We start from the raw sequence: 21,371 nt of genomic DNA on the forward strand, positions 1-21,371 counted from the left end.
ATTAAGATATGGAGAGATCATCAGGTTTTTCATACATATATGTGAAGAAGGCCACTGCTTATCATTGACTCTTTTATTGTTTCATAGCTTATTAGCTGTTTTTAATGGTTGAGATATTAGATTACATTACTACATTGCATTTTATATATATTATAGGTGATGATCGAGATAGACAGAACAAGATGCACATATCTCTCTCTCTCTCTCTCTCTATGATGGTTAGGGCATATATGTTAATATAACAGTTTATGACGGGCCAAAACATTCCGAAACTTTAGGTCTAATTTAGTATAATTGACTTCATGACTTTTACTGTACTTGTTCTGTTGAATGTATTTGCAGGAGGTTTCTGTGGTGGGTTGTGTTTCTCTATGTGTAGCAGACATAATGTTTGGTTAGATTGTGGCTCAATAACTACTACAAAGATAAGGGAAACTCTATAACCACTTTATTTAGCGAAGACGTTGAAATGTTTTTTGAACAGCAAATTACCAAATTGTGCAAATAAGAATTGAGCACCATAGTTGCACATTGACTGTCATCGATGTGATGTCAGTGGTTCCTATTTTTAAGAAAAACAAGACGTGCCATCAGAGGACATTCTGACTCGTTCACATATAGAGCTTAAATGTAAACAGTTGTCCAATGCAGCCTATGCAATTTAAAAGACAAGTAATTTTTCCATGAAAGTAAAATCAATGCCAATAACAACTAAAAAAATGAATGTCCAGCCGAAGCTGTTCAGAGAGAAGTTATCTATGCTCACCTCTCCAGGGTGAAGGCGGTGATGGAGCAGGAGGACACGTTTATGCCCAGGTACTGCAGGTAGGTGATGCCCAGGCAGCCGGCGTGGCCAAATATCCACGTTCCCGTCAGACTGTCGGACACGTTGGGCAGCCCCGCCGCCACCAGCACCGTCAGGTCCGCTATGGCCAGGCTGACCAGGTAACAGTTGGTGGGTGTCCTCATGTGACGGGTGGTTAGGACCACGAGGACCACCATGATGTTTCCCACGATGCCCGCACCACAAACCACAAGGACTAGGAACACTAACACAGCCTTGTACTCCAGCGAGTCAGAGACGGCGGCGCTGGGACTCAGAGAGATGTTGGTCGGGGTGTCCATTCTGGAGCTCACGTTGTTAGTCATATCTGCTAGCCGCTGGCTTTTTACACCCAAAGTGATTTTTGATCGCAGGTTATGTTCATTAGATTAAAATGATGTCATTTTGCCATGTTTTTGCCCTTCATATAGACCATTAACTTCTAATTAAAGCCAGCCCAGTTGTGAGTAACATGACTGGAGCTAACAGGTTGACAGGCTGAGCTATCAATACATACTACAGAGGAGATGCTGGGAGTTTGCTTGTTACAAGTCTTTGACCTTGTTTTCCTTTTGTCACTCACCTTTAGTGACCCATTATTCATCTTCCTTTTAAATAATCAAGTAGAGGGAAAACACAATGTTGAAAATTATCCCAGGATTTCCACTCAGGCCCCCTCTGAGTTACCTAGAAATATAAAAGGAGTGCAATTAACTGGACAAAGAGGGAATTGATTGAAAATATACTTTTCAATGTCAATGTCAAACCCACATTAACACCTATAGAGACTTCTCTTTGTGAATCTCTCAACTGCAACTCTGGCAGACCAACTTGCAGAGATCCTGCCGACAGAAAGGGCTTTCCAGATACTGGGTGAGATGTACAGTGTCTAGAATTGTTTAAAGTTCAAACGTAAATTAAAAACTCCATGACATTTATGAGAGGGACCACTCGAAGATAGGATATTTGATAATATCAGTCGTAGCCTGGGTTTACGACCAGTCTTTGTGTGATTTGTACTGAGGAACAAATATCACATCACCGACGGGTGAGAGATAGTGTTCTGATAACACGGGGTGTTTAGAGTAAACACTTAACAACTTTGACATGGGGGCAAAGCAGAGTGGGGGGCTGGTACACCCTCCAGAGGGTCCGATTATAGATGTCATGCGAGCAAAACATGGTGAAGACAGTCTGTCTAAAATGAGTATCTGGACGGAAATGTTCGGATTTCCAAAGGGAGGTTCTTTCAGTAAAATAAAAATCAAGAACCTAAGGGATAAATTACAAATACATGAGGAGGGAATGAAGAATAAAAACACAATTAAAATGAAATATCTGGTAGAGCTGGACACTCATAGGAAATGTCTGAGGTATTGGGAGAAGGAAGGAGAGTGCCGTGAGAGGAAGCAGTTGGCTGCGGCCATAAGAGGGATACAGGCTGACGATGAGGGGGATAAGAAAGAGGAAAAAGGTTTCCTGCTTCCCCCCCCATATAACCCACCCACCACTTCCTTGTACCCATTGTTCACAGGCGTGGGGGACCCTCTCTTGGACCACGGATTCCCGTTTCTTCCCGCTCCCCCCCACCCATTCTACAGCCGGATGCGACGGCTGCTGCTGCTCAGGATATCAAACTATCTGACCAATTCCGCCTCACCCCAGCAGCTCCAGAGGGAGACGGACAGAGAGAGAGCAGAGAGGAAGAGAGAAGAAGAAAAGAAGACGAAGCAAAAGAGGCAAGACTGATGAAGTTCCAAAAGAATGAAAGAAAGGAAGCAGAAGAGGCGAGGAAAGCTGCACTATACAGCAAAGAGCGCCCCCACAGAGAGGGCTACGACGAGGCCGCCCAAAACCCCGAAGAAATCGATACCCAATGCCCTATGATCCAGGTGGCCGGGCCCCAGGGTGCGTTATATGTTTACAGACCATGGACCATCTCAGAGATGAAAGAAATATCAAAAGAACACCTTCCAAATGTCGAGTTGGGAGGTGCCAAATTCGCTGCAGCACTGGGTATGTTCTGCAGACAATTCTCCCCCACCATGCCGGAGATAAAGAAATTGCTGACTCTAAAAATGGGTCCGACACACGTCAGCCATTTCACCCCGCTGATGGGGGGTCAAGAGCGCATGGCAGAAACTTGTCAGCAACACATGGAGGATAAGAATTGGGGAACTTGATTATAAGACAAAGAAGCTAAACAGGAACTTGCCCATCGCCCTGTACTTGGCACCCAGCCCCCCTTCTGAAGTTCAGATCTTGGGTGACCTTAGATGTCATTCATACAACAGGCAGAGGACATGACCTGACCCATATCCCCTAGACCTTACTTCAGCGTTGTTAAGGTCATGCCTGTCGCAACATCTTTATGGAAACAGGAGAAAGTGCTGATAGACAAGTTTCTAAGCTAAAATACATTATTATAGGAACTGTTGTAAGTGCCCACAGAGGTTACAATCAAAACACATCATTCTGGGAACTGTTGCAATTTATGTGCCCATATAAGGTAAAATATAAAGTTTGCAGTAATAAGACAATGTTAAACTACCCTAATAGTAAGTTTACCATTACAGTTGATATATGCTTCTTGGATGTGCTCGAAAAGTGGTTAAAATGGTGCTTAAAACCAAAGATTGGGTGGGTTGAAAAAAATAAAAAAGAAGCTGTAATTGGAAACAATATGTAAGGAAGACTTAAGTGGGTATTCTTCTCAGGAGTTTGTAGATTGTGAGGTATATATAGTGTACAGTTAACACTTTATTCTGAGGGGGGTGCTAAAGTATAATCACTATCCCTCAGCAATGAATCAAAAAGGTAATTTGCACCCAAACAAATGGTTGGAAGATTTTCACCTAAAGCTCCTTACACACCAAGCCGATTTTCGACATTGATAGATGTCTGTTCAGCTTAGCGAATCAGTGCATGAGAAGCGAAACGGAAGTGAGCGACCCAAACAAACTATTAAGAAGGCAAATCTGAGATTTCATTTAACTCCAGCTCTCGACACGGGTTCGGGAAAGCCCCATGAGCTTCTCGCTGTAGAGTGAAAATGGAACACACACGCTATTTGCTGTTTGTTTATATCACGCAGTCTGTTATTTTCTAAATAACACACTGTTATTTACTCCACAATAACACACTATTATCCTTGTTTTTATTTATTTGTTTAATTCTATAATATATAAATAATAAATACTTTTTAGGAATAAATACAGTAAAAACACATTATAGAATGGCATTTTACAACAGGCATTACAAAGCAAAGATAATAAAATAATAAAAATGAACACCACAGGTATACAATACATGTTTAAATGGCATACTGTAGTGCGAATATGAGCAGCTCAATTTAAAGTAGCGGCAAAGAGATCTTTAGTCTCGATTTAAAAATAGTAAGCGTTTCTGCGGACGTGCATGATTTGGGTAGTTTGTTCGAGATTGTCGGGCATAATAGCTAAATGCTGCCTCTCCATGTTTTGTTGTTACTCTCGGAACCGATAGCAGACCCGTCCCAGAAGACCCGAGGCACCTTGATGGCTCGTAATTATGTAGGAGTTCAACAATATACTTTGGTCCTAAACCATGTAATGATTTAAAAACTAGCAATAGTACTTTAAAATCAATTATTTGGCCAACTGGAAGCCAATGTAGAGATTTCAGAACCAGACTGATGTGATCCACTCTTTTAATGTTAGTGAGGACACGTACAGCAGCGTTCTGAATCAGCTGCAGCTTTCTGATAGATTTTTTTGTCAGCCCTGTGAATACACTATTGCAGTCGTCGAGTCTACTAACGATAAAAGCATGGACAAGCTTTTCTAAGTCCTGTTGTGACATTAGTTTTGTAATCCTCGATATCTTCTTCAGGTGATAATAAGCAGACCTAATGACTGTTGTAATGTGGCTGTTGAATTTCAGGTCTGAGTCCATCACTACACCTAGATTTCTAGCTTTACTAGTTGTTTTGTAGTCTGCCGACTGAAGCTCTGCGATTACTTTTAATCGGTCCTTCTTTGCTCCAAAAACAATGATCTCAGTTTTTTCTTTATTCAGTAGGAGAAAGTTCTGAGTCATCCAGTCCTTGATGTGCTCAATGCACTTGCTCAGTGTTCTAATCGGAGAATAGTCTCCTGGTGACATTTTAAAATAAATCTGGGTGTCGTCTGCATAGATGTGATAGCTTAGATCGTTGTTTTTAATAATTTGAGCCAGTGGTAGCATATAGATATTAAAAAGCAAAGGTCCTAAGATGGAGCCTTGAGGAACCCCGCATGACATATTTGTCAAAGTTGATGTGTAGTTGCCTATTGAGATAACATTTTGTCTGTCCTTTAAGTAGGTACTGTTAGAAATTAAAATCAATGTTTTATGGCATGACTTGGTTTGGACGTACCGTCAGTTTAAAAGCTGTTTTATTCTGAAAAAAAACAGAAGTTCTATTTTCCTTTCTTTCATTAACACTGCATGCTTTTACTATTAATGTTTTAAATCGTTTTGGACAAAAATAAATGTAGGACAATAAATTGAAAGTCGTTTTGGACGAACAAGTCAGTACGGCTGATGTAGTGGTTATACTGTTCTGTTTTCAACCAAGATATTGCGGGTGGATTACGGTAATCGGAGTTACAGCAGCATTACGTTAAATTTGATGACGGTCTGTTAATAGTCGTTGATCGGTCTCCATATTAGACCCATACCAGCGTGTCTAAACAGCAACAGATAATCACAAGACAAAACTAGATAGAAATGTTATTTTAAAAAGTGTTAAGTGTTGTTTTTGTGCTGAATTTCATCAGTGAGAGACATTCTTCTTGAAAAACTCTTTGTTGTGCAGGTCAGAGTTTGAAATAATCAGATGCCATCTTGTTTTGACCTCATGTTGACAAACAAACACATGGTAGTCGCCATTTTGTGAAATGCAAATTCAAAGTACTACTTTGTTTGTTTTCATCAATTTGGTTTCACTCCCATGAGGCTAAGTCATTTTTCAGACCTCGATCTTGTGAAGAACAAATCATACTTCTTGTCACAGTTGGAACTAGAAAATAGTTCATTTTGCTAAATCTGGTGTTAATAGAGAACCGCAGTGACGCGTCCTAAAACTCGGATGTACACTCCTTCCGGTTCCTTCGTCAAAAACGCAATGCAATTTCTCCATAGGATTTTGGAAAATAGCTTCTGTACAAACTGTGAAGTCCACTGAGACAAATGTAACATTTGTGATATTGGGCTATATAAATAAACATTGATTGATTGATTGATTGATTGATTGATTGATTGATTGATTGATTGATTGAGTGATTGGTTGATTGATTGATTGATTGATTTAACAGTGGAATAAAACTATTTTATACTATTAGAAAGCATGGAAAATGTGTGTGCATTAAGATTAACCATTAAGATGACATAAACATGAAGTCATGAACACTAACCCAGACATTAGTTGTCTAACTTGAACCTAGCTAAGACACTTGTAGCCTGTCTCTGCTGATGCACAATAAGGGGAGTGTCAACACAGACACCTGTCAACCCGCACTCTGCTGTTCCTCAGCGCCGCTTCCCCTCCCTCCCGCTGAAATTATGAATGAAAAGCGTATAGTAATCATAGATAACACGGCAGGGTCCGTGACAGTTTGTTTTCATCTGCTTTCAAATAAACAAAGTCTTGGTTTTTAGAATATTAAACTTGTTTCGCCCAGGCATGACAACAGCCGGTGTTTCTTGTGAGTGTCTCCCGGGAAATAAACACAACACACACAAACGCGTCACAGATTATTTTGCGGTATTTGGCTGCCGAACAAAATCATGTACGCAGCTCGCGTAACTAGGAGTCTAGTGGACGGTATCAGTACTACAAGTATTTTTACATTTTTTTTTTAATTAATGACGTTGTTTATAAATTAATCTGAGGGCCGCAAAAAGAGGAGGTGGGGGCAGGCCCCCGGGCCGCCATTTGCCCATCCCTGTACTAAAGGAAAGGTCAGGGGGGTGACCAAAAGCACTAAGAGTTAACGTTTGGTGACATGAATATCCAGAACAGCTGATAATGAGCTAATAAAATGGACCTTGCTCTGAAGAATTGGACAAGCCAGCAGATCAAACGCACCAATCATATGTTAAACTGTTAAACTGAAGCCCCACAATGTTCACGTGAAGGTAGACCTCAGTTTGAGAGCCAGAGCTTGCTGATGAAGCTTTAATAAGATTCAATGGACCTAGATAGGCAATATTCAAATTAGCCAATCTGGTGCTGCAGAATAACAAGACGTAACCCCTAATACAACACTCGAGGATTTTACAAAAATCGTATAGTTTTGACATAATGTTTTGACAATACACACACAAATGTTTGGGTTTATTCTCCATTCATATTGCACTAATGATTCTTCCATGTGCATTTCTGGTAGAGTAACAACCACATTCCTGAAATCCTGCAGCAGAATAATTTGTGATTAAAGCCATTTCTTAAACTATAATTACTTAAACAGAAAAGTTTATCAGGAGACAAAATGTGAAGCATTTTTTTTCATCTACAGAGTCCTGAGGTTTGTTCTGAAGTTTCACATTTCTCTAAAGCTAATTAACCATTATGCAACACTCTGAGGCTCTACAGGGCATCAGTTACTCCTTCACTCATGTCCAAGCCCGGTCACACACACACACACACACACACACACACACACACACACACACACACACACACACACACACACACACACACAACCACACACACAAATTAGACCTCTCCTCCTGGGAGCTGTCTTGAGGTGGTCATGAAATGAGAAGTAATTTTGTTGCACTATTGTGCCATCAATGCATCCACTCTCCATTCCATTACACAACTCAGTAGATCTGGAACATTTCTAACTATCCATCATGCTTAGCTGCCTGAAGAGCCACAGGAAAACAATCTGTTCCTGACCACGGAATAATGTCCCGTAAAAGCACAACATGTTTGTTTCTTACTTTATTGTTGCAATGATTAAAATAACCAATGCATAACATTAGTAAGAAGAGTAGTTAGATTAGTTAGACGTGTTTTCTCTCTCTAACTTTGGATGGGGCCAGGCTAAGCTAAGTTAACTAAGCTGGCTCCAGTGACATATTTTTTCGTGCAAACAATCTTCTTTCAATCTTCTCATCTAACTGTCGGCATGGAAGTATGTCCCAAAATGTCAGTGTGTTAAATCAATGTTTCAACATTTTAAAAACAAAGCTTTTCACAGAACAAAGTACACCTTGTATCATGTATAGCTCACTGATAACACATTATCTTATTTGCTTAAACCATAACCTTCATTTTGTCATTTTTACACATTGGCTTCTGAACGGAAGGTATGATGTGATATTTTGTGAGTTTTAGAGATTCTGGAAGGAATATTGTTATCTTCTGCCATATTGACTGTAACCAAACAACTACACAGAGGGAACCTCTGGAATCTTTTTTAATGCAGCTTCTCAACACAATTTGATCAATCTTACTTCTTAAAGACCACATAATTAAGTTTAAGCTCACTTTGGCTAAGCTAGCAACCACCAAGCTCTAAGGGCTATCACTCAACTTGCTTCAGCTCTCATATGCGAAGAAATAAGCCAGACTGTCATTTACAATCTGCACTGTTTCCTGCCTCTGTCAGATTGTGGTCCAGTGTTCCCTCTATGAATCAGGACACAGTGATTATGATTGCTGGCATTTGTAAATGGTAGCAAACTCGAGGTTACCAGATAGGCTGGAGAGTGTCTGTAAAATGAAATGAAAACAATGGCTACATTCAAAAATACAGGTACAGTATAAAGTGCAAACAGAATCTGAGAGGCATAATTGTGCTCTTCTTTGCGATGGTGTGCTGGGGATAACACCAACAGGCTGCCAAGCTTGTGAGGAAGGCTAGCTCTGGAGTACGACTGGACAATCTTGAGGAGGGGGCAGAGGGGAGGACGAGGAGGAAGCTGGAGAACCCCCCCCCCCCCTCTCCATGCAGAGCCAGTGAAGATGAAGAGTAAGTTCAGCCTCAGACTCATCCCTCCTCCTTTGTAGCCATCAGGCTGCACAACCAGGCGTTAACCCTGTAACCCATCAATAACCTGCACTGACTGAACATTAACAATATTTGCACTCAATTTTACCTTATTTCGATATATTGTTTTAACAGTTACTTATATGATGTAATTTTTTGTTTTATTATCCGCTTATGAATCTGTACTGTCCTGTTTTTCACTCTCACTCTATTGCTGCTTTAAACTCCTAAATAAAGGTCCATCTTATCTTATCTAATCTTATAACTTTGAAGGATTCATATTCAGAATAATGAGGTTGCTATGGCCAACTGCTGGACCATAGACTGAACAGTATATAAAGGTTCAGACAAGACAACTTACACAATAAAAGAAGAATATTTTTGGTTGCTCATCAAATATATGTATTGTAGTTAGAAACTGAGCTGTTGACAGACATTTTGAGAAATTCATAATGTTCATGACAGGGACAAAGTTCTGTTGAGATATGAATCAAGTGCATGAGAATGTGCATGTAAAAAAAATATGTGTTTCTATCTTGTTGCACAGCTGATGGAAGACATGCTGTCGGTATGGCATGATTGGAGCTTTGTCTAAATTTAATTATAATTGATTCAGAGACAGACATTACTGGCATCAACTTCTCATTATATTTTTACATAAAATAATAATAATTACCAGTTGCGGCTTGTCAATTAATCCAGAATCTTCTCCAAGTCCGAACCTGTCCTCTCCTCGGTGTGTGTCGCCTGAGAGCAGCCGGCAGCACACTGCACTCCGACAAACCGGCAGCACACTGCACTCCGACACACACACGCACGCAAGCACACACACACACACCCACACACACTCTTTCGAGGAAGCAAAACTTGTGCCGTGACGACTAAAAGCCACATTAAGTATTAATATTGATAGCCTATCTGTGGTGGAATTTCTTTCAGCGTTATACCGCAAAACCCAACGACTAACACACAACTTACATTATTTCCCACCAGCTCATATGAAACATACAGTTTGGTTCCTAATACAGTGTGAGAAGAGGTGTGTCTCCTGTATGAGAGTGTTGTTATTATCGGATGCGGTTGTAGTATCACTGAATGGAGGTTATCATGTTGTATCCTGGCCAGGCACGTGCAGAGGATGTTATAGGGGAAGGGCTGAAATGCAGAAAAGGGCACATTGGCGATTTTGGTTGTAATAATTTAATAAAAACATTCCTGTAATGAGTATTTTCTGTGACAGTGTTACAGTTTTTCTCCATTGCTAAACCCACTATTTAGAATCAAAATGCATTTCTTCAAAACAAGAACATAGCCATCTAAACAGAAACACACTCGCCATAACTCTGAATATCTTTTGCAAAATGCACTTACATGACCAAAACTGAAAATACTGGTCACAAAAAAGAATAAGTCGATCGAAACAGAACAAATTGTCCTCTAATGAGACAAATGTGTTTTCATAACTGAAACTCCGGTCACCATAATAACACATTCTACTATAACAATATACATTTCTTGCAAAGTGCTTTAAGGCACTAAAAACTAAAAATACCCCCTTCCAAACCCAGATACCTTCTCCAAAAACAAACATTGGTCAGCTCATTAGAAGACTATTTGAACAGTCATTACTAAGTGGCACACTAAATACTGACTACAATCATCAATACACAAACCTCAAGCTATCGATATTGGAAACTGAATGGAAAACTGACAAGTTGGGAGAAACAAACTTACATATAGGAAAAACAGTATTTTACTGTAACTATGTCATTGTTTTTATTGTCTCATTTTCAGAAGAGCACCGTAACAGAAACAAAAGATGAATAGCAATACCCTGGACAAAAAATAACATGGGTAAATGATGTAAATCAGCAGTAAAGCAGAGAATGAGATCTATATAGCTTTACTGATCTGCTCTTTGGCCTCTGTCTGGCCACATAGCCTCATCTACGTCACAGCGTATGTCTTCCCTTGCAAGGCGGCAGCGTGGGAAATATCTCCTTGCGTGTCGACACCACCCTTGACAGGATTCTGCAGAGATGTCCCGACAGCCAGCATTCATTACGTCCAAAAGGGGCATTCTGTCATGAGGATGATGGTCACAAACCTTCCATCTCCAGGCAGAGAAGAACTCCTCAATGGCAGACTCTTGTTCTGGAGTAAAGGCCTTTCCTCTGCCACCAGAGCGGGGTGCTCTTTCAGTTCTATCAATAAATATTTGGGAATGTTATGTACTGTAATATAAAAACAGTGATCGAAACCTACATACAAATAGAAATGCATGAAGTGCTGTAAAAAAGGATTACAGTAGCTTACCTATTTTCGTGCCTGAAGATCCTGATAATGGATGCCACTGTTGATCTCCGTATATTGGGCTGAACCCTTTGGCCAGCCTCACTGAGGGACATGCCATGGTTTATGACGTGGTCCACAATAGTTGCACGGGTGTTGTCCGAAACTACTGTTCGCATTGGTCCCCTTTCAACTCTTCCACCACGCATACGTACAGCCCTCCCTCTTCCTCTGTGAACATCAGGGTTCCCTCTTCCTCTGTGAACATCAGGGTTCCCTCTTCCTCTGTGAACATCAGGGTTCCCTCTTCCTCTGTGAACATCAGGGTTCCCTCTTCCTCTCTGAACATCAGCCCTCCCTCTTCCTCGCTGAACAACAGGGTTCCTTCTTCCTCTCAGAGCTCCTCTACCTACTCGATCAGCCATTTTGTTCACACAAACATCTTACTGAAGTGAGGGAGGCCTTTTATAGGTAACACTTTACAATAAGGTACACAAAATGTGCTTAGTTACTGAGGAACTACTAGATAGTTAATGGTTAGTTAATGAGTAGTTCCTCAGTGACTGCGATTGAGGAACTAATGGTTAGTTACTGGTAAACAGACTGGGGGGTACTGTATTAATGAATCATTCGTTAATGGTTAGTTAATGAGTAGTTCCTCAGTGAACTTATGGTTAGTTACTGGTAAACAGACTGGGGCGGTACTGTATTAACGAATCATTCGTTAATGGTTACTTAATGAGTAGTTCCTCAGTGACTGCGATGGATGGTTAGTTAGTTACTGGTAAACAGACTGGGGCGGTACTGTATTAACGAATCATTCGTTAATGGTTACTTAATGAGGAGTTCCTGAGTGAACTAATGCTTAGTTGCTGGTAAACAGACTGGGGTACTGTATTAATGAATTATTCGTTAATGGTTACTTAATGAGGAGTTCCTGGGAGACTTTGATTGAAGCAATGGTCCGCTGCAGCAGGGCACATTTAAACCTGCCATCTTCGGCTGGCTTGGGTCCCACCCTGGATCAACTGGTGGAGGTGGATCCGATTTACCTTACCATTACTTAGGCCGTTTGGGTACGGTAAACTCAAGGAACGCAAACAAAAACAGTAGTTACCCATTACCTAATGATTACCTTACCGTTACTAAAACAGTAGTTACCCATTAAGTAATGCTTACCTTACCATTGGTTAAGCATTGTGTGTCCCCTCAAGTAAAGTAATGCATCAAAAACAGTAGTTACCCATTACCTAATGATTACCTTACCGTTACCAAAACAGTAGTTACCGATTAACTAATGATTACCTCACCATTAGTTAATCAGTTTAACAAACAAACAAACACTGTTGATGACAATGACGGATCTACAGCCACTGAAGTTTTACATTTTTATTCAAACAACGATGAAAATAACAACAACAAAAAATGGAAATAAAAAATACTTTTTATAAAAGAAAACTAAAAACAAGTGCAAACCAAAAAAACATCCATTCCTTCCTCCCTCCCCTTTGGATTAATGGATAATAGTCCTCCATTGGTTTTCAAGTCTTGGACCTTCCCCTCTAAATGTTGGTCCTTTATGGCAGCTTTACACATCTTCGAGAAATGGAGAAGGGTTTCCCCCTTCTTCAGTGTTCCCCGGATGTCTTGGTAGATGCCCGGGTTCACGGCATGCAGTTCTGCAATTCCTGCAGTGTCGGCAATGGTTTTGCGGTCCACTCCTACCGCTCTGTAAGCCGCCGTTTTATTATTCCCCTTGTTTACCGCCTCAAGAACACGCTTGTAGCGGCTTATGGCGTCTTCTGGGGTCAGGACTGAAACAGAAAAAAAGACAAATATGTAACTATTTAACAACAGTACTTTGTTGTTGCCTATCCTAATGATGTCTGTAGTGCAGAAATCAGTTAGGATATGGGTTTATTTATTGATAATATTGTTGTACTAGTGCTATATAGTGGTAGTGTAATCCTTACATACAGAATTGTGTAATGAATTGGTGTAGTGTAAAGGTATTACTAGTCTTGTAGCTTTGCTCAAAGTAATGTATACATGTTAGTTATTGTGTTTGGGGTGTGTACCTTTATATACAGAAGTTAGGTTTGGGCAATCAGCTCTACTTTTATCCAATCATGTTTAATAATGATAACTGATAAGACGATCCACAATGTGGATTTAATGCTCTATCGACATTGCCCCGTTTCTAATTTATAACGCATCAATATTGCCAAGTTTTAGCCTGGCATCCTCATGTCTCAGCAGCCTTTAAATGGAACAGTTTGGAGAATCTGCTCTCCCTGTTCTTTTATTAAAATCTGACACTGCAGGTTAATGTAAGCGTGCAGAGACCAGTTGTTTGGAAACAATGGTGTCGCTCTGAACAGAGCGACATCACAGCATGTTCTGTTTAACATTATAGGCCTACTTATATTCAGGGATACAAACACCTGTATGGTGAAATAAGAGAGAACTATTGGAAACAGAAAAAACAGCGTAATATACCATCTGACAAAGGACTGCGCTATAATGCGTCAATTAACTGGCTATTCTTTATAATATACGGATAGGAGACAGAGATGTTAAGTTACAAATAAAGGGTTTCTATTACTATTTAGATCAGGGGTGGGGAACTTTTTTCTCTCAAGGGCCATTTCAATTTTTACAACTTTCTCCAAGGGCCGTACAAATTATTGAACTCAATTTCTGCTTAAAAATTCTAAAATCACAGCCCATTCATTTCACCTTTCTTTCATGCTGTGCAAAGAAAAAGCAACCTCTTAATCCAGATATGTTACAATGACTCGCGCATGCATGCATACACGGTTGTGGCATGACCGCCAAAACAGAAAGATATGGACACAAGATGTGTGCAAATTTGTTTTTAAATATTGAAGTTAAAAGCATCAATCTGGTGCACTTTGAGAGCAAAATGAAGAGATCAATGGATACATCTCTCAACACCCATATGAAACAGAACTGTAAGCAGATTACTCTTTTTCTTTATGGATATTTTACAAATCACTCCCCTTTCAAACTGTATTCTTGTTATTTTAAAAAACGTTTTTGTTACTGTCAAAGTATGTTATACCTGTATACCAAAACTACAACTCTTCGCTTCTCCACGAATTACACAAGTCACCCAAATCAGCGTCAAGGTTAGCCTGTTTTTAACGCAAAAAACAATGCTGTGTTTTGAATATCGGGGCCTTAACACCAGGTACCTCCTACTCAAAATTCCCAGCATCCGTTGAGCAAAAATGGCTGCAGAACCCAGGGTGAGGATGCTCAGAGTACATAGCCCGAATGACACCTCTTTTCCCATCTCCTACGTATCCTGCACAACACAAAAGTGAAAAATCTGATCTACAGAAGGCTGTAAATGTAATAATACATTTGATTTTGATCATTTGTATGTATAATCTTATGAATGATCTGCTATCTTCAATACTATGGTTAAGTGATATTTAAATTAAACTTAAACAAATCTATATACAGGCTGTCACCATATTTTGGAATTGTGAAAAGACTGGCAAGCCACTTCCCTTATCAGCTTTACAGTTACCTGGATTTTATTCCACCAGCCCTGCAGATATTACACTAGCCTACAAACCTCAATAGGCATGACTCCTAAAATCCCTAAATCTGTTGATTTTTGTTCACACATCTTAGTCCTTCTTCTTAAAGTCCTTAAAGTTTTAGTTTAAAATAGAGATACTTTTTAAATATTGTTCTATAATGATTAAATGTCAGTGAATAACAAAATGTTTAATTATATAACTTTTACATCTCATTTAAAAAAGGTGGTTGCTAACTTTATCAGTGGCATACTGTGACAATAACTGGGACTTCAGCTCAGCCACACTTAGCAGACAGACCAAAAAAGTGTCAACACGACAAAATATTTAGATATGGATAAACGGCAGACTACTGTGACAACAGCAGCTGGCTATGGAGTGCAACTGTTGCATGAAATGACGGCAACCACCACACAATTACATTACAATTATAAATATATTAATTTAGAGTTTGTCTTTAACTGTATGAGACTACTACTGATACTCTCATTGAGCACTAGATAATTGTCTGTTTGGAAGCTGCTTTAATATATTAATGTGAGTCAAAAGTACATTTTACACATATATTCCTGCTTACATGATGTAGTGGGACATCCTGGTATTTTTTAAGTTGAAAGTGCAATATCCAAATTGCAAGAAGCTGCAATTATTATTTTTCAGCTAAATTTGAGAATACAAAATTATTTCCTTTTTCTTCAGTAAAATCTGGACTTTCACTCTCTCTAGATCTAATCAATTACAGGTGGCAGCCATCTGTAATTTAGGTTACTTTGAAAAAAACAAATGGTGACAGCACTTAATTGTCTAAAGCTAACTGTGAGTGACGTGCACTGATACATTTTTGAGGAAATATAATCTATCTAACAATCTATGTAAGCACTGAAAGCATCTGAAGCAGAAATACAGAACTTCTTTATCTATGTCATTGTATGCCAACCTGAACAATCTTTGAATTGCGTTCTGCAAAACTGACAAGACGAAATGCAAAACATGGAGGACATTTCCTCGCGATAGGACTCAGAATGGTGAAACCAATTTGTGTCCACACCTGTAATAAGAAAGTATAAAACAATAAGCCTAAGGTTTAATTTAGCAAGCTTATTGAAATTGAATTTGTAAAATACAATATTTCTTACTCAATATCCACAAAAAGTGTGCCTTTTTCCGGAAAGCGTCCTGGCTGACGGTATTTCTTACTTTCCAACAAACCAGAGAAAGCGTCAAATATGCCATGTCTCCAGCATCAAGAACTACCTCCAAAAGAATGCTCTGCAGCAATTCTTGCGGTAGCTATGGACATATTTTTTCAAGAACCAGGTTAACAACAGAACTGAATTTCAAAACAAATATTTGTGTATATTTATATATTGATATGCTCCTTCTTCATAACAACCAAGAGAAGTGGTTACCTTAAGAATCCAGCAACATGTCTTTCTTGTGTCCACCATATTTTTTGGGCGTTCAGCTCTTTTATTGAATCCAACCACTTAAAAACACAAAACAACCAGAAGATGATGCAGGGCTGGCTAAACTTTACTCTAGTTATGGTTGGGCTGATGGACAATGACATCGTGCATCAGCCATGTATGACAGCCATCGTCGTTGGATACCTGACCATCATCACATCATGAGTTAATAAGGTGCCCTCCCCTCCCTGCCCCCACAAGAACGGGTAGAGTTTCCGTTTCGGAACAGTTAACTGCGGTAACTCACATTACTTTAAACAGCCATAAAGTGGGAGGATAAGCTCAGGTTGATGTATAATAGTTAAACAGCTAACTCCATTATTGTAACACATATTACAGCAGAAATAAACAAAAAAGCATTGGTAAATGAAGCGCAGAGTTTAGTTTGAGCCGTGGTCCCGGAACTGATCAAGCACCGCCGCCGAGGACATCGTCTATGTCCAGTGGGTACACATCACCCAATTGTAACTTGAACATTTGTTGAAATTAAAGACTTAATGCATACTAAAAGTATTTATTGAGCTGTAAAATACATTGTACAGACTTACTTCAACACCAGACTGCATTCGTTCCTTAATGATCCCCTTGATAACATGCTAAGGCATGTAGCGACACTCCTCCACTAATTAAGTTTAATGTACTTTAAGTGCATGAGCAAATCCGTTTCAGTTTAGTGTTTCAGTATGAACACAAACAGTCTGACAGCACCTGCTAATGCAGGTTAGCCCTGTTCACTAGCTGTTCCTTCTACACTGAGCAATGATCAGTCTGTCACATAATTCACTGTAGTCCTACCTCCTTACTTCCCAAGTCAGACACTGTGTAGGTGGCCAACGTACCTCTCTTTGCAGTCTTTCCTTTTGTCTTCTTCGCTTTTTTTCCTCTTTTTTTCTTGTTGTTCTTCTTCTTCTTACTCTTCCTCTTCTTCCCTCTGTCTGATGAAGAGGATGAGGAGGAGGAGGAACTGGAGGAATTGGAGGAGGACGAGGAGGTGGAGGATGAAAAGGAGTTGCCTGCCCCTCCCCTGCGAGATGGAGTTAATGACTTTATGAGCTGTTCATGAGCACTTATGAAACATTCATGAACAACTCATTATATGTTCACTTGTCATGTTCATGAACCAAAATTCTTAAAATGCTCATGAACCATTTTAAAGAGCAGTTCATGAAATGTTTATGAACATTGTTCATTCATATAAAGTTCCTGTTTTGCTCATGACAGACTTTTATGAGCAATTTATGAACTTTTCATGATCCAGCCAATCACAACATTATATTTAAAACCCCAAAAAGTGTGCATGAGTATTTCATGAACTTTTCATGACTATGAGCATTTCATGAATTTTGGATGATTGTGGCAAGTTCAGAATATTTTTGAATATTCATGAGCATTTTATGAACTTTTGATGATCAGTGTGATGTTTTTAAAGACCTCTTGAATATTCATCTACTATTTGAACATTTCTTTCTTTTTTTTAAAACGTTTAATCTTAAAACAAAACAATAGTGAATTTGAAACTGAACATTATCTGTATTTATTTTCGTGACATTCATATCATTTTATGGTTTATCTGTACTGTTTGAGAAGCAGTACGAGTAAGTAGCGCCAAGGTGGAACCTTTGGCAGGTGAGCGGTGACATCTGGGTTACCTTAGGGGGACACTTCCGCCCCTCCTCAGAAGCAATCCAGACAATCAACCGGATCCTGTGTATAATTATTGCTGCTCCACTTTTCTGTTTTCTACAGGTCAGTACATAATGAAAATGATCGATGTTAACTTGTGTGAATTAGATATGATGTTGGAGATGTTTAGGAGAGTGTGTCAGAAGGTTTTGAGCATGTTTGAGATGGTAACGGTATTTTAAAAATACTAAACTGTCGGCAACAATAGATGCCATTTTCGCGGGCTTCAGCCGCACCTGGGTAAATGTGACCTGAGCGAAGGCTCGCAGGCAGGTTAGATGCTGCGCACGGGTAATATGTTTTGTTTACCTGAGTGCAGTCTTGCAGGCACATTGCCTTGTTTTTTGTTTATTAACATTGACAGTGTATTTTGTGATCTCCATAATATGTTATATTTGGTAAAGATAGATATATTGATAGAAAGTATTCATTCATTCATTCAATTTCACTTGTTAGACGCTTTTATCCAAAGCGACTTACATACTCAGTACTGTGGGCAATCCCACAGGAGCAATTTGGGGTGAAATGTCTTGCCCAGGGACACAACGACATGCTGACTGCAGTGGGGTTTGAACCTGTGCTCCCTTGATCCGAACACCAACGCTCTATCCACTGCGCCACACGCCTCCTCAATCGTATTATTTGATAGCGTTATGTGTTAATAGATAACAACCTGTCCTTCACTGCAAACATAGCTGCTACAACCCGCTGCTGCAGATACACGCTTTACAACATCAGGAGGATGCGTCCCCAGCTGACCCAGAAAGCGACGCAGGTTCTGGTCCAGGCTCTCATCATCTCACGCCTAAACTACTGCAACTCCCTCCTGGCTGGTCTACCTGCATGTGCCATCCGACCTGCAGCTCATCCAGAATGCAGCGGCTCGTCTGGTCTTCAACCTTCCTAAATTCTCCCACACCACGCCGCTCCTCCGCTCCCTCCACTGGCTTCCGGTAACTGCTATAATCCACTTCAAGACAATGGTACTTGCGTACCATGCTGCGAATGGATCTGGCCCTTCCTACATCCAGGACATGGTTAATCGTACACCCCAGCACGTGCACTCCGCTCTGCATCAACCAACGGCTCGCTGCACCCTCGCTGCGAAGGGGACCCAAGTTCCCATCAGCAGAACACGTGGGTTTGCTATCCTGGCTCCAAAATGGTGGAATGAGCTCCCCATTGACATCAGGACAGCAGATAGCTTACATACCTTCCGGCGCAGACTGAAAACTCATCTCTTTCGACTCCACTTCGAGCAATAGAACTATTAACAAAGCACTTATGGACTGGCTTACCTAAAGCCAGTTGAGTAGCACTTGACATGTTTTTGCTCTATGAAACCTGATGTACTTATATGATTCTGTTTTCTTCAAGTTTGTATTTTGTTGGTCGAACGCACTTATTGTAAGTCGCTTTGGATAAAAGCGTCAGCTAAATGCAATGTAATGTAATAATTTATATTGACTATGTTGAATTTCTCCTTGAGATACCGTAATTGACTGTGACAGACGGATAACTTAAATGGAGAAATGTGATGTTTGTAAAGTACAGCTATTTGAATGTAACTGTGTACTTTGAATTTTGAATAAGAAGCAATTCAGACGATCAACCGGATCCTGTGTATAATTATTGCTGCTGCACTTTTCTGTTTTCTAGAGAAATCATTTATTGTTGCTGTGGTACCCAAGCTTTTGGGACCCGTAACAAAAAATGTTGTGCAGCTGAGTGTCAAGAACTGCTTCAAATAGTGATAGGATTAATTGTAGCGCTCCACCTGTATACATGTATGTTTTTTTGTTTGTTAATTTGAGTAAAGTTCCATTGTGATTGACATAATTGTTGTTTTCTATGGTTGCCAATTGACCCACAGTCAATGGTTCATGAACAGTTCATGTACATGAACAGTTCATGAACAGTTCATACCCAGTCACTGAATTATATTCAATGGCTGGCTATGAACTGTTCATGAACGGTTCATGAAGTTGTTATGAACAGTTCTTGATATGTTCATGAACAATTCTTGAAATGTTCTTGGTTGAATATCCCTACACACTCACTGAAAACTCCATTTCATGAATTGTTCATGAACCTGCCTAAAACCATATTCCATGAATTGTTCATGAACCATTCCAGCAAAGGAGTTTCATGAGTAGTTCATGAACTGCCCTAGTGCCATTTAATGTTCATGTCACTTTCATGAACAGTTCATCAACTTTGTTATGAGCTGTTTATGAGCTGTTTATGAGCTGTTCATGAATATGGTTCACTAATATTTCATGAACTTTTCATGACAAGTTCACTATCATCTCACTGGGGCAGTATTTGGTCACCTTCAGAAATAACTGGCGCCTTAACTGATGCCATTTTTAGAAGGGCCAAAGCTGAAACAAACAAGAGGATTATAAGATAACTATTGTTACAACTAAGGGTCAGAACATTTACAATAATCTTTAAACCTTATATTGTGTGTTCAGAGTTTCACGCAGATCGGTGAAAATTCATAGTGTTTTTCACTACATTTGAAATAGTGAAAAATATCATGACCTGAAATGTTAGGTAAGTGAAACAATTTGTGGCGAATGTGATATGCCTGTTCCAAGTTTCCCCCGAACAAACGGACTCAACATATTTTAACAAGTGACTGTTATTTCCCTCTCAATCCAACCCTCTGCTGTCGGTTGATAAGTGAGAGAAGTGAGCTGGAGTCCTATATGCTTGTCATATATCAACCCAGTCTCACGGCATTTCGTGTTCACCAACACGATTTTTAATCTATTGATTCGTGTTCACCATCACGATTTGCCCCTTTTTTTCGTGTTGCACAGCACGATTTTAAAAGCAATGTATTTCTACTGGTAACGTGTTTCGTGCCTGCAGGCTGCAGAACGTCTTTTTCTCCGGTCGGGTCGAGGAAGACCGGAAGCTGTGTGGTTCATAAAACATGTTCTTACTCAATATCAAGCCACAGTTATTGCTTTTATTTTAAATCGTATCATTTCGGACTTTTGTTGTCGTCTGTGAGGAAAATAAATGGGGCTCAGAGCCTCAGGATACTGAAATCTGTATTTTTTAAATCTTTTTTTCCTTCTAATTTGTTATTCTTTTCAAAATAACACACTGTTATTTACTCACCAATAACACACAATTATCCTTGCTTTTATTTATTGGTTTAATTCCATAATCTCGGGCTTTTTTGGCGTCCGTCAGGAACTGAATTTCAAAATAAATATAACCGGAAACAGACGTAGGCATTTCGAGCAATTACCCAAGATCCTCAGCTATGGTTTTAAGCTCGCTGATTGGATGTGTTAGCCGCAATGCATGCTGGGAGTTGGTGTTTATATTATATGAAATCCGGAAAACATTTTAAAAGTATAAAATAATACTTAATTCCGAGTGCTCTTGCTTTTCTCTTTGAAAGTCATCACATAACAGCATTGTAATACACGGTTCGGCTGCATTACATATTACAGATCTGTCGTAGTTCTTTATTTAGAGAGCCCTGATGAGA

The 21,371-nt window shown here is 39.7% G+C and overlaps 1 protein-coding gene across 6 annotated transcripts in view; it reads right to left on the reverse strand.

Annotated features, from left to right (window-relative positions):
- Positions 1 to 9,607, reverse strand: part of trhr2 (thyrotropin releasing hormone receptor 2) — a 91,661-nt gene extending 82,054 nt beyond the window's left edge. For all 6 annotated transcript variants that reach the window (XR_011643435.1, XR_011643436.1, XR_011643434.1 and 3 more), the window contains exons 1-2: positions 9,521 to 9,607; positions 767 to 1,510 (exon numbers count right to left, since the gene is read on the reverse strand). Coding sequence is in view for 2 of the 6 variants with exons in the window: in XM_034085195.2 (XP_033941086.1) it covers positions 767 to 1,149 (383 nt within the window). In the remaining 4 variants the exon portion in view is untranslated. The remainder of the gene's footprint in view (positions 1 to 766; positions 1,511 to 9,520) is intronic.
- Positions 9,608 to 21,371: the final 11,764 nt, after the last annotated feature.

The sequence above is a fragment of the Pseudochaenichthys georgianus genome, chromosome 6 (assembly GCF_902827115.2).
Source record: "Pseudochaenichthys georgianus chromosome 6, fPseGeo1.2, whole genome shotgun sequence".
Taxonomy (NCBI): domain Eukaryota; kingdom Metazoa; phylum Chordata; class Actinopteri; order Perciformes; family Channichthyidae; genus Pseudochaenichthys; species Pseudochaenichthys georgianus.